The sequence below is a fragment of the Pelobates fuscus genome, chromosome 13 (genome assembly GCF_036172605.1).
Source record: "Pelobates fuscus isolate aPelFus1 chromosome 13, aPelFus1.pri, whole genome shotgun sequence".
Lineage (NCBI taxonomy): Eukaryota > Metazoa > Chordata > Amphibia > Anura > Pelobatidae > Pelobates > Pelobates fuscus.
In genome coordinates this window covers 93982417-93996091 of record NC_086329.1, presented here as the reverse complement: position 1 = coordinate 93996091, position 13675 = coordinate 93982417, and the positions used below count along the sequence as shown (strand labels likewise).

Genomic DNA, 13675 nt, shown 5'->3' with positions numbered 1-13675 from the left:
TCCAGGGACCCTCCATTGCTTTTTGGCAGGGTCGTGGGCCTGTGGGATAACCCTCCAGGTTTCTGGGCGGCTAGTTGGCTGAGCCTCCGTGTGGGCTCCCAGCCCAGAATAAGAGACGTGGTTCGGCTCTCCGCCGTGATGGGTCTGTGGCCCATGTGAGTTGCGGGTAGCGATGCGGTGACAGAACTCTTGGCAAAGGTGATCAAACCTGGCCTCAAAGTTTTCCCGCCAGGTCTGGATGCCTGCCACCTCCATGTTATGCGCTGTCTGGGGCTCGGCGGCCATCTTTGGCTCCTCGTGCGGTCCCCCAGTTTGGGAGATCTGAGCGGTCCAGGGAGGAGGTTTCCCCCAGTGGGGACCGGGATATCCCCCGCCGGCCCAGAGGGGGGGGGTGACGGGGCGTCAAGCTTGTCACAGGTCAGTATGCGGTCCGGGTCGGAGGATCGTCCGCCTCCTCCAACCTTCAGGCCGTCAGTCTTGCTAGGCCTTGCAGCCAGACAGGCGGAATTCGCGCTGGATCCGTGTGCTTGTATATTTGTGCCCCTAGACTGCTCAGTGGTAAGATGAAGCTGAGGCCATGCTGTTTTATGAGGAGTAATGGGCTTGAAATGCCTGTAATCAGACCTGTGGTGCAGGAGCTGAGCTCAGGGGCGGACTGACAGGTCGGGCAGTTCGGTCATGGACCGAGGGCCCAAGTCAGTCAGGGGCCCGGCAGCACAGCCATGCTTCTGCTGTGGAGATCTCCACAGCAGAAGTTATGCAAAAAAAAAGTGCTGTAAGAAGGTTGCAGGGGCCTATAATGACTTGAAGGGCCCCTGCAACACATCACTCTGCTAATACCCCCCCATTCAGTGAGAGACCTGGCAGCATACCTTGCTCTTACTGCCAGGTCTCCTCTCTCTCCCTGCAGCACTCAGAGCTCTGTGTGCGTGTTTCGGCACTTTAACGTTTATATACAGTTGTTTGTTTTTTTCACATGAGAGTGTTTTTTTTGTCTATATAGTAATGAAATTATACAATTGCTTCTTTAAGAATTTTAACTGTTGAATACTCTAATACTTTTTGGGTAATCTTTCTCAGTACCTAGCTGTCTATTTTGGAGCAGGTCCCGATTTACTTCTTTCCTTTTTTGTAATCTTATATACCATGAATTTACCTAATTTATCCAAGTGTTTTCTTTATTGTTTCTAATCAGGGTATTTGCTAATATCAGGCATTGCAAATAAAACATGCATTTAAAAAAAAATAAACAAATTAAAAATAGACACATGTGGGGGGCGGAGCCTGGCACTGAACCGGACCGGACGCCATCTCTCCCAGCATTGATTCACCCACTAGAAACTGTAAACGCACCAGTGGAAGAAAACAAGGATAACAACTATAATTACTCTTATACTAATGTAGATAAAAAAGACTCCTCTTAGTCTTCATAAAACTTATAAAACACCAGAATCTGGGGGGCGGAGCCTGGCACTGAACCGGACCGGACGCCATCTCTCCCAGCTCCGCCGAATCCACATACAATCTCGACGATATCTCGGAAACGAGCAACCATCCGGCCCTGCAAACACCAGACACAGCCAGGGGACACCCCGCTGAATCCACAGATGCCCTTCCAATACTCCCCGAAGCACCTTAAGGCAAAACGTAAAACCGGGGCCTACTACAAACCCTCATACCGCGACCTCGAGTTTCTCTGGGGCGGGGAACCTGAAGGAAACGCAGCGGAGCTGTGGTCGCCCCAAACAACACCTGCCAATACACCCATGGGGCGCAGAAATCAAAAACCCACACCCGGTAATGTACCTGATCACAGGGACATCGGAGCTATGCTCCAGCGGCACACCTCAGCCACAATGGCGGCCTCAGACCACCCACCCTCACCAGGGCCTCCCCACACAGCAGCCCCTGCAGCATCCCAGCTACAGAGCCCAGAAGAGGACACACAGCCACAGCCCCTGCAGGTAACAATGAGCCTGCAACTAAACAAGACCTACTAATCTTATCCACTATGCTACAAGACATTCAGGGCCTGCTTGCTGCTGACCTGCCCATCCTGAAATCCTCCATGCAACAACTCACAGGCAGACTGGTGGCTACAGAAGCAGACGTTAAAGAGCTTCGCCAGGACACCTCCACTATACAGGCATCTATAGCCCAACTGCAGGCAGCCCAACAGGCTCTATCACTACAGGTGGCAACGCAGGAAGACAGGTACCGCCGCAACCACATTAAAATAAGGGGCATCCCAGCCACCGTTCCTCAGGAGGAACTACCACACTACGTAAGAAGGTTACTAACCACTGTGCTCCCACCCGCCACCGCTAAAAAAGTAAACATCGCTGGGATGTATCGCCTACCGACGCCCACCGCTACCGATACCACAACATCGGGTGATGTCATACCCCGCTGCGCACTGCCTCAAGACAAGGGGCAAATAATGACAGCGGTAAGGAACAAGACCCCGCTTACATTCGAGGACGCACAATTGTCCTTCTACCAGGACTTATCCAAAGCCACTTTGCAATGGCGAAAAACCCTGGCTCCCGTCACGGCCCGACTGCGGGCTGCAGGAGTGCCCTACAGGTGGGGACCCCCACGATCACTTTTAGTTACACACAAGGGGATCACACGAAAGATAACCTCAGGGACTGATATCCCAGCGTTCCTCGCAGCTATGGATGTACAGGAGGTGACGACAGCCGCGGCGGACCCAAAGCACACCCACGGATGGGACCCATCCAAAGTGATACCATTTGTGCCAAGACCTGCAAGCAACGACCCGCCGGACACCTGACTGACAGGGACTCTACCAGCCCTGACCCAAACCCAATGGAGGGACTTGCTCCACCAGCAGCTCTAGGCTGCACAGTTGCAGAGTTGCAAAGTTTTAACGATATGACTTTATTTGCTTGTTTTCACCCAATGCCTTTATATATTTTTCTTTTTTTTTTTTTTCCTCTCTTTTTCCTTTTCTGTCTATCACTGCAGAATCTCCCACACGAAGACACGATCTTCGACCTTGACCACCCAGGAGTAGGGAGATTCGACATACTATAACATAACCAGGCACCCATAAAGTGATGCCTCCCATGGACCCAGTCCGGTTCTCTTCAGCCACACAGGATCAGTCACTGACTCGTTACTACCCCCCCCCCCCCCGCCACCCCCTTGGTTAGGGGCAACACCTCCACCGAGAGGTCGGCCATGCCCGTTAGCAGGCAGCACCCCCACCCTGAAAAGACGAGGGCACCACTCACACTACCGACACCCTAACGCGGAAACCACTAGATGTAACTTAAGACCTGTACCTGGTCCCAAGCTAGCTTTTACGTAACAACAGGTCTCATAACGGTGGTACCACCTCTAAACATCTGCTATAGCATGGTTTACAGCTCTACCCGATAGGCTCATTTACAGCTGCCAGCCTAGGTACTGGCCTAACTTAACGCGCATCTGCAGTCTGCATACATGCTTATCTATAGGTCTAGATTTTCTACCCACCAACAAGCTGTAATCGGCTCATCACCTCAATACCGAATCCTTATACCTCATAACCATAGTCGGTGCGAAGCCTATAATAATACACCTTTCACTCTCCCCTACCCAAAGCGCAGAACACCACTATTCATTAATATTCTCTTTCCATTTAAAAAAAAAAAGTGCAGCAATCTCAACGTGTATAATATTACTTCCTGTGACACTATATATTGCTCTTTATTGACATGTTTATGTTTCCTATGTACTTAAAGGACCACTCTAGTGCCAGGAAAGCATACTCGTTTTCCTGGCACTAGAGTGCCCTGAGGGTGCCCCCACCCTCAGGGACCCACTCCCACCTGGCTCTGGAAAGGGGAAAGGGGTAAAAACTTACCTTTTTCCAGCGCTGGGCGGGGAGCTCTCCTCCTTCTCTCCGCCTCCGTTCCTCCCCGACGGCTGAATGCGCACGCGCGGCAAGAGCTGCGCGCGCATTCAGCCGGTCACATAGGAAAGCATTCATAATGCTTTCCTATGGACGCTTGCGTGCTCTCACTGTGATTTTCACAGTGAGAATCACGCAAGCGCCTCTAGCGGCTGTCAGTGAGACAGCCACTAGAGGATTAGGGGGAAGGCTTAACTAATTGATAAACATAGCAGTTTCTCTGAAACTGCTATGTTTATAAAACAATTAGTTAACCCTAGCTGGACCTGGCACCCAGACCACTTCATTAAGCTGAAGTGGTCTGGGTGCCTAGAGTGGTCCTTTAACAATGCACCACCAAAATAAAGAATTAAAAAAAAAAAAAAAAAAATAGACACATGTTAAAGTAATTATTATAGTGCAACTCCTCCACCGTCAACACACATCAGTCTGTGCAGAACCAGAGCCACAAGTGGACTAGGCAGAATTTATGTAACTGGGGCATTTGCGGTTAGTATGCACAGCCAGAACTTGCAGATGCTGCACTGTAAGCATGACTGATAATGTAGGTTGTGCTTTGCTGCCTAACCCTCCCAAATACCTGACTGCTCTGTGCCAGGCTCTCAGCCAAATGATGTCCTGTGCTTCTCTGTGTCAAACATTAGATTGGTTGATAGCTGTCCAATCAAATGCTTCTCTGTGAAAAATCATGTCACTGAACACTGCCTGTCACAAACAAGGATATTATTGGACAGCAAATGGGAGGATCAGCTTAGCTGTAGAAGTCCGATGTGCAGCTAGTGCAAGGGAAGTATGTAATAAAGCCAGTTTTAAAAGAGAAAAAAAATGAATTCATGGTTGTTTTTTATTAATGCATTATACTTATGCATTTAAAAAAACCATATATGCATTTATTAGCCAACGCAGGGCTGGACAAAAGGTAGATCCCCAGTTGTTGTAGAATTACAAACAACAACTGCCTCAATGCTTTTGCCAGCTTTTACAAGGATCTATCATTTGCTCAGCCCTAACCGTGAATGTTCCTTTTAATACTTATGAGGTGATTGTAACGTGCTTAGCAGCAAGCTATTACTCTCACCTTTTTTTGCTGGGGGCAAGTTTCCTGGTCTCGCACTTCTTCAGTTGATGATAGGTTTTCCCTGCTTTGTTGTACAGTCTCTTCAGGTTACCGTAAGCTCCATCAAAAGACACCTCAGACTGGATACTGAAAAATGTAGAGAGCTGGTGGTGAGTGCCAATTGGTTTGCTTTGTGCCAAGGTAAACAAATTCCTTCAGCAGATTTTTGTTTTATTTAAATTTAACACCATTAAGAGAACTTGTGTTATAGGGACATTTTAAGCTCATTGTAGTGGTTCAGAAAAGAAAACAAACATAATATGATCAACTATATGTTCCATTTCTGGTAACTCCAAAATTAATAGATAAAATGAGAGCACTACATGTTATACATGAACACAAAAATCTTTTAATAGAAGACTCCCCACATTAGGTCAGAGTTTCAGTACGACATGGCATACTTTCATTGTTACAATTTAAGTTTGCCATACCAAACTGAAATGCTGATCTAATAAATTGATTGCAGAATTATACTTTGATAACGTGCATTTTTTTGAGGAGGAATAAAAACAAAAAAAACTACTTGTCCAATGGACTTAAGTGATAACCCAATCACGACACACAAAATAATTTTAAAAACTGGAGTCTCTACCCAGAGTGTCTCTTCCTCTCTCCCTGATAATCCAGTGGGGGATATTATTAATTTTGGCATATATATGTAGTGCCAACTTATTCCGCAGAAGTTTATAATATTATCAAAAGGAGAAATTTAACAATAAATGAGACAATTACAAATTGTTACAGGGACAACTGGTTGATGAGGACCCTGCTTGAAAAAACGTACAATCTAGAGGTTGGATAAAGAAACACAATATGACGGGCAACGTGGGCAAAGCAACCAAGCAACAGGGCGGGAATGTAGCAGATTTAGAAGGTGAAAGTGGAGTGTGTCCCTTTAAGAGAGTGAGCTATAGGTTTGTGAAATAACAGTTAACCTGGGAGGCAGTTAAAGAGATGGGTTTTGAGGGACTTAAATGATTGAAGACTTGTGGAGAGTCTGATGGGAGTAGTCAGGTTGTTCCAAAGGAGTGGAACTGGCCGCGAGAAGTCCTGCAAGAGCGAGTAAGGACAGGTAGGAGCAGCGGGTAAGAAAAAGGTCACCAGCAGAAAGGAGCGACTGGAAAGGGGCTTACACTCACTCAGGAAGAAATGTAGTGGTGGGTTAAGTTGTTTAGAGATTTATCGCCAACGGTTTATATACTGAATTGAATCCTATAGGGTACAGGAGTCCAATGTAAGGATTGACAGAGGTATGAGGTGTGTGAGCGGCGATAAAGGAGAAATCAGCCCGGCATCTGCATTCAATTAGGAGAGAATTCCACTAATCAATGAAAAATATTACAAGAGCGTGAACAAGCTTTTTAATCGAATCTTGTGTAAGAAAAGGGCCGATGTCGGGCTATGTTTGTAAGGTAGAATTTTTAGGATTTGGTAACAGACTGGATGCGAGGCATAAAGGTGAGGAAAGAGTTAAAGATACCACTAAGAGAGCAAGCTTGCAATGACAGCTGATGCAGGTACCATCCACTTACAGGGAGAGTGAAAGAGGAGAATTAGCATTATGAAAAGGGAAGAGAAGAAGCTCAGTTTTAGATTTAGTTTAAAATGGAGTTCTAGAAAGTGGGAGGACATCCAATCAAAGATGGAACAGAGACTACTGTGTTGACACGTTTTATGTCAGGAAGAGAGAGATTAGGGGAGGTGAGATATTCGGGTGTCATCAGCGTACAAGTGGCAGTGAAATACAAATGAATTAACAAGTTTGCTATGAGGGGCGGGGCCTGACTGGCAAACTAACAAGACGCACTCAGCACGAGCTCCTGCTGTCTGGGATAAAATTCTGTCAAAATCTTGGGGTACAGCGACGACAGCTGCCTACCAATCAACCCACTGGACTGGGGAAGAGGGCACGAACCTGCTGATACCTCTCTCGACAACCGGCATGACCGGGAACCGCAGCGGCAGAATGAGGCCTACCGGAGGAGACAGGGAGGAAAGACAGCCTACCCAAGGCTGAACGTCCCAAGCGACTGAAAATCTCCTCCTCCTCCCCCCCCCCCCCCCAATGGACCGGTGGGGGTTATCCCGGTCTCTGACAGACGGAGTGCCCTAAACACCACGCTACACAACGGGCCCAGCGACTGCACTGAACGAAGTGGAACCGAGGGCCTCCAAGATGGCGGATTTACACGCGGCGATGCAAAACAAGCGGCTGCAGCAAAAGGACACAGCATGTACCCGTGGACATACAAGGGACCCCCTGGAAGCAACCTTCGACCGCTTCTGGGCCAAGCTGCTGGCGAGTTTACAGCCGATGACACCTCGGGATAAGACCGATGGCGAAAGGAGGTTTGGAACTCCTCTTCAGGGCACCACTAAGCCCCAAGCTACTGTACCCCACATTACGCGCCTTTCCAGGCCGAGAGCAACAGGGCACAAGACCCAAAGGTGCCGGCCACACAGGCGGAGAGCAGCAAAACGATGTCCCAGCTTCACTACCAAAGCTCACCGCACCATCCCGAAAGGGACGACCCTGGACCAAGATGGGTCCCAGGCTCGTGGCAGGAGGGCACCAACTCTCAAAAAGCTCCGGAGCAGGACAGGAGACCCGACACCTAGACGCCACGTATCTCCACGATTGGGCTGTAATCCCGGCATACGTCCCCAGCCTGGCGGTCACTATGTACATAGCAGGACAGAACCAACTCAAGTGCCGACTAAGGGCCGAAGCATCACTACACACCGCACAGACGGGGCTGCCCACCAATGCGACCTGGGCCCACGGGACTACTACGATCATCCCCCCGGAGTTGACCACACAATACCCTCGCACACCACCATATCAGGACTGCCCTCGTTCACTTCCAAGTCTCGGTGTGGGCTGAATATGGTACCTCGGATCTGGGACTGACGACACGCTACCAGACCATGACACCCCTAAACTTTTCCAGCTGCCCTACACTCTGACCACTATCGGGGGTTGGCTATATCAGACCTTGGCCTCATGAACTGAGATGTTTAACTCTCCATCACCTGTGTGTAGCCCCATGCGGTCCCCTATCAGATTAACCCAAGCTTGCTAATTATTGTCCTATGATATTTGTCCACTCACATGTTTCACAATTTTGTCTCTTTACACGACCAAAATAACCTTTGCTATTTGCACCTCTCAACTACTATCTTCAGGCGCATAAGCATGTTGTTATCACAAAAGCAAATTAGTGCAGTACATCCCGACTTTTCCCGTCTATATACTGTTAGTGTGCATCTTGCCAAATGTCACTGTCTAAATTTGTACTACTCTACTGCCACTGCCTAAAATGTATTGGTTTTGCGGTTATGCCCGTTAAGACGTAATCGCAATAACAAACCTTGCTATATTATTAATCATAAGCATTGCACAGCTTTCTCGCTTAAAAAAAAGTCACTGTGACTTGCCTATCGTTTAATAATTACGTAACTGTAATAATTACTAAAATGTGCCAAGCATGAAGCAACAACCACATGTTAATGAGCCTAACCTTTGAGCAACTTGCATAACTTTCAAATTGATCGCATGTATTCACCTATTGTTTACATTTATAATCCTGGGACTGCTGTCGTGGCATAACAGGCATGTTTGTAACCCATATGGCACAATAAAAATAAAGAATTAAAAAATAAATAAATAAATAAAAAGTTGCTATGAGATGCAATATTGAAAAAAAAAAAAAATTTAAAAAAATGGACAGCGAAAAGAGCCTTTGGAGACTCCAATTGAGACAGAATAAGAGGAGGAGGTGTTATTGGAAAAGGAGACAATGAAAGAACGTGGGGAGAGATAGGATGAGAATCACGAAATGACAGTCACGGAGAGCGAGAGTGGGAAGAGTTTGAAGAAGGAGAGCATAATCAACAGTGTTAAAGGCAGCATAGAGGTCTAGAAGAATTAATATGTAGTATTTGCCTTTGAATCTAGCCTCGATTAGATTTCGTATTACTCTACTTAGAGTGGTCTTAGTAGAATAGAGGGGGCAAAAGATTGAAAAGGATCAAGGAGAGTGTTGGAGTTGAGAACGTATGTCAGAAATGTAAAGACCAGTAGTTCCATAACCTTTGAGGATAAAGAGAGCAGAGATATGGTATGGTAGTTAGAAGGTTGAGATGGATCAAGAGATTGCTTTTTTACGATGGATACAACAGTAGCATGTTTAAGGAGAGCGTGGACAACAGAAAAAAGAGCAGTTGAAGATATGTTTCCAGGATGGCACAATGCAAGCGGAAAAAAATCTGGTACCGCAAGATGAAATGGGATTGAGTGGTCAAGTGGTGGGGCAAGAAGAAGCAGGAAGGCAGCCTTAAACTGTTCAGCAGGCAGTAAGAAGGACTGAAGGGTTGGAAAGGCATAGTCAAAGTCTGGTTGAGAGGGAGTGGGGGGATTCTTTCCTTAACTGATGAATCTTGCCAATAAACTAGCATACAAACTTCTCAGCTGAAAGGATAGTTTGGGGGTGGTGAGGGCATGACGAAAAAGAGAGCGTGAAGTATCAAAGAGACGCCGATTCTGAGAGTATGTACTAATGAGGGAGGAAAAGTATGATTACTTAGCAATGTTAAGGGACTGTGCTGTAAGATGAATTTCTAATGGAGAAAGTCTGATAAGGCACCAGATGTCCTCGAGCAGTGTTCAACAGAAAGGGAGCATCTCTCTATGGTTGGAGACACATCCACCTTGAGGTGCATGTTTGGAGCAGGGCTGCAGTGTCCAGTTCAGAGGCGAGGGTAGTGTTATACTAGGAGATAGCCAGAGAGGGGCAGGACAAGGTAGAGATGGACGAGAGTTAAGATCAAGTTTAGCTAATGAGATAACCTAGGGGAGCCGGGGAGGGAGGGCAGTATATAACAAACGTTTGCAGAGGAACAAACATCTTGGAACAGGCTGTCCCAAATATCAAGGACTGAAAGAGGAGCTAGACAGAATATGGAAAGTGAAGGTAGGAGTAGTCCCAGTTATGACAAGAGCACTTGAGGCTGTGACCCCCAACCGCCAAAGTTAGGAGAGTGGCTTCAGCAGATTCCAGATGGGGTATTTGAAGCTCTACCAAAAAGAGTGCAATTCTAGGAACAGCCAAGAACCCGCAAACTCCCAACATGTGAAGGACTATTTTACTAACAAGAAAGGTCTACATGAGATCAATCATAAAGGTCTACTGGGAAACAGACATGATTGGGGGAAAAGGAGAAATATTTAAACATTACAAGAAGAAAAAAAAAAGGAAAAAAGATATTTAACAGAAGATAACAAATGGTTAAATTACATGGCTAGTGTTTCACAACTCTGATTTCTATAATGTATTCTGTGCAAGTCAACATATCTAGGGAGCATTATGCTGGGAACATGCCCCCTCTGCTGGTAGAACAACGGAACAGCACTGAAAGAATGTAATTTGGCCATAGACTACATGCTATAAATAAAAATAAATAATGTCTTTTGCCCAAAGGGTGGGTCAGTGGTAGATCAAAGACTCACCAACGCATGTAGCAGTAGGTAGCTTCCACGTGATAGTACTTACTTCCCGCCAGCGTGCCTAACTGGTTAAATGGCATTCCTGTTACAAGAAAGAGCGGTTTGGTAACCTGAGAATGACATTCCTCGAGGGTTTCTTATTATGCATGATATTCATTACTCATTAATGAAGCTAGCCACAGAACAGTCTGGAACAGACATACTGATACATGCATGTGTTTCTCAGTTTAATGGAACATCCAGTCAAAAACATACAATCAAACCTGTGACTAGTACACTAGGACTAGGGGGGGGGGAGAGCCTTTTGTTCTGCAAGCCCCAATGGTCTGCCCCTCTCATTCACTCTTTACAAGGGGAGTAAACAGAGTGAGTACCGTACACAGGCACTGACAAAGTCAAAATCTAACATCCTTTGAGATAAAACAATCTAGATAATATGACTGCATTGGCATGAATGGGTGTCTTGATTGACAGAGATTACAGCATGTCAGTTCTGTGGGTCAGAAAGGACTCCCTCATCCATTACAGCCGGGTACACCTTCATGCAAAAAGTGATGCTGCATAAAAATGAATAACTGAAAAGACAGCTTACCAATCTGGGGTGCCACGGTTAGTGCTTGGTAGTAAAACCTCTCAGCCAGCTTTTCAGTGTCCACCAGAGCCAACTCGTTCTGATAGCGTGCTACAGAGCGGAAAAAACAGGCTCAGAATTCTGTGTTTTATGAAGTTATGGTTCATTACTCTTTGCTAGAATATGATAACTAGTTAAAATGTATAGATAATACATTGCAATCAATTAAAGGAACACTATAAGCAACAAAACAACTTAGATTAATTAAGCAGTCTTTGTATATAGACAGTTACAGTTTCACTGCCCAATCCTCTGCCATTTAAGGAGTTAAATCTCATTTCTTTTTATGCAACCCTAGTCTCACCTCCCCAGGCTGTGACTGACACAGCCTGCATTAAAAAAAAGGTTTCATTTTCAAATCAGATGTTAACTTACTTTAAAGGTGTTTAACTCCTGCTCTGTAAATTGAAATCTAATCACATACAGGAGGCACCTGCATGGTCTAGCAAGCTATTAAAGCAGGAGAGAAGAAATTCTAAATGAAACAGATTTTTCAATAAAGAATATGTAAACTTTAGATGACTTTGCAGGAAGTGTTTAAGAAAGCTGTGTAAGTCGCATGGCAGGTGGTGTGCATAAACAAAGTGATACAACTCTTAAATGGCAGGGAATTGAGCAGTGAGAGCACAGGGGTATGATGTGTAAAGCTAAAGTTATTTTGGTGCCTATAGTGTCTCATTAAAAATTATGAGCAGCAGAAATCAATCTTACCCAAGTCTCCCAGGTACACAAGACATCTGTGACACGCCATCTGCGCCCAATCCATTTCTTTCACAGAGGCAGACACTGGCTTCTTACAGCCTGGAACAGGAATGGAAATCACACAATCATATTCAGGGACCGTTAAAAGAATGATTCTGAAGTCATGAGCTGGGTACAAAAACCCAAGAAATGAACCGGTCGATAATAAGAAGTCTGCACCAATGAGAGGGTCCATGACATGGGTCCAATCAATACAAGTCTCCCTTAGTGAGGTTATTAATAAGACAGTGACTGACCAATGAGAGGGTCCGTGACATGGGTCCAATCAATACAAGTCTCCCTTAGTGAGGTTATTAATAAGACAGTGACTGACCAATGAGAGGGTCCGTGACATGGGTCCAATCAATACAAGTCTCCATTAGTGAGGTTATTAATAAGACAGTGACTGACCAATGAGAGGGTCCGTGACATGGGTCCAATCAATACAAGTCTCCATTAGTGAGATTATTAATAAGACAGTGACTAACCAATGAGAGGGTCCATGACATGGGTCCAATCAATACAAGTCTCCCTTAGTGAGGTTATTAATAAAACAGTGACTAACCAATGAGAGGGTCCCTGACATGGGTCCAATCAATACAAGTCTCCATTAGTGAGGTTATTAATAAGACAGTGACTGACCAATGAGAGGGTCCGTGACATGGGTCCAATCAATACAAGTCTCCATTAGTGAGGTTATTAATAAGACAGTGACTGACCAATGAGAGGGTCCATGACATGGGTCCAATCAATACAAGTCTCCCTTAGTGAGGTTATTAATAAGACAGTGACTGACCAATGAGAGGGTCCGTGACATGGGTCCAATCAATACAAGTCTCCCTTAGTGAGGTTATTAATAAGACAGTGACTGACCAATGAGAGGGTCCGTGACATGGGTCCAATCAATACAAGTCTCCATTAGTGAGGTTATTAATAAGACAGTGACTGACCAATGAGAGGGTCCGTGACATGGGTCCAATCAATACAAGTCTCCATTAGTGAGATTATTAATAAGACAGTGACTAACCAATGAGAGGGTCCATAACATGGGTCCAATCAATACAAGCCTCTCTTAGTGAGGTTATTAACCCCTTAAGGACTGTAAAAAACTGTTTTTGCGATGTTGTGCATTTGCGACCAGGCCTCTTTTTACACTTTTGTGGTGTTTGTGTTTAGCTGTAATTTTCCGCTCTCTCATTTACTGTTCCTATACAAATTATATATTGTTTTTTTTCAGGACAAAAAAAAAGGCTTTACATACCATTATTTATATAATCTCATGTAATTTAATTTTAAAAAACAAACAAATATGATGAAAAATTTTAAAAAATACATATTTTTTTGACTTTTACTTGAAAAATCTTTTACTCATCTACAAAAGCGAATAAAAAAAAACTGCTAAATAGATTAAAAATATTGTCCTGAGTTTTAAAATACCCAGTGTTTACATGCGTTTTTGCAAGTTATAGGGCTATAGGTACAAGTAGGATATTGCGATTTCAAAACATATATTCTTTCAAATGTATCAATAGTGACATTGTAACACTATTATCTGCCAAAAGTCTCTGAATAACACCCCACATGTACATATTTTTTTTAAAGTAGACAACCCAGGGTATTCAATATAGGGTATGTCCAGTCTTTTTTAGTAGCCACCTAGTCGCAAACACTGGCCAAAGTTAGCGTTCATATTTGTTTTCTGTGTGAAAAAACTAAAAAACTAAATTGAACGCTAATTTTGGCCAGTGTTTGTGACTA

General features: G+C 44.9%; 1 protein-coding gene across 1 annotated transcript in view; it reads right to left on the bottom strand.

Annotated features, from left to right (window-relative positions):
• Positions 1 to 13675, bottom strand: part of SMG5 (SMG5 nonsense mediated mRNA decay factor) — a 49186-nt gene that overhangs the window by 19043 nt on the left and 16468 nt on the right. Inside the window, exons 5-8 of the mRNA XM_063440192.1 lie at positions 11888 to 11977; positions 11138 to 11227; positions 10549 to 10627; positions 5001 to 5126 (exon numbers count right to left, since the gene is read on the bottom strand). Coding sequence (XP_063296262.1) covers positions 5001 to 5126; positions 10549 to 10627; positions 11138 to 11227; positions 11888 to 11977 — 385 coding nt within the window. The remainder of the gene's footprint in view (positions 1 to 5000; positions 5127 to 10548; positions 10628 to 11137; positions 11228 to 11887; positions 11978 to 13675) is intronic.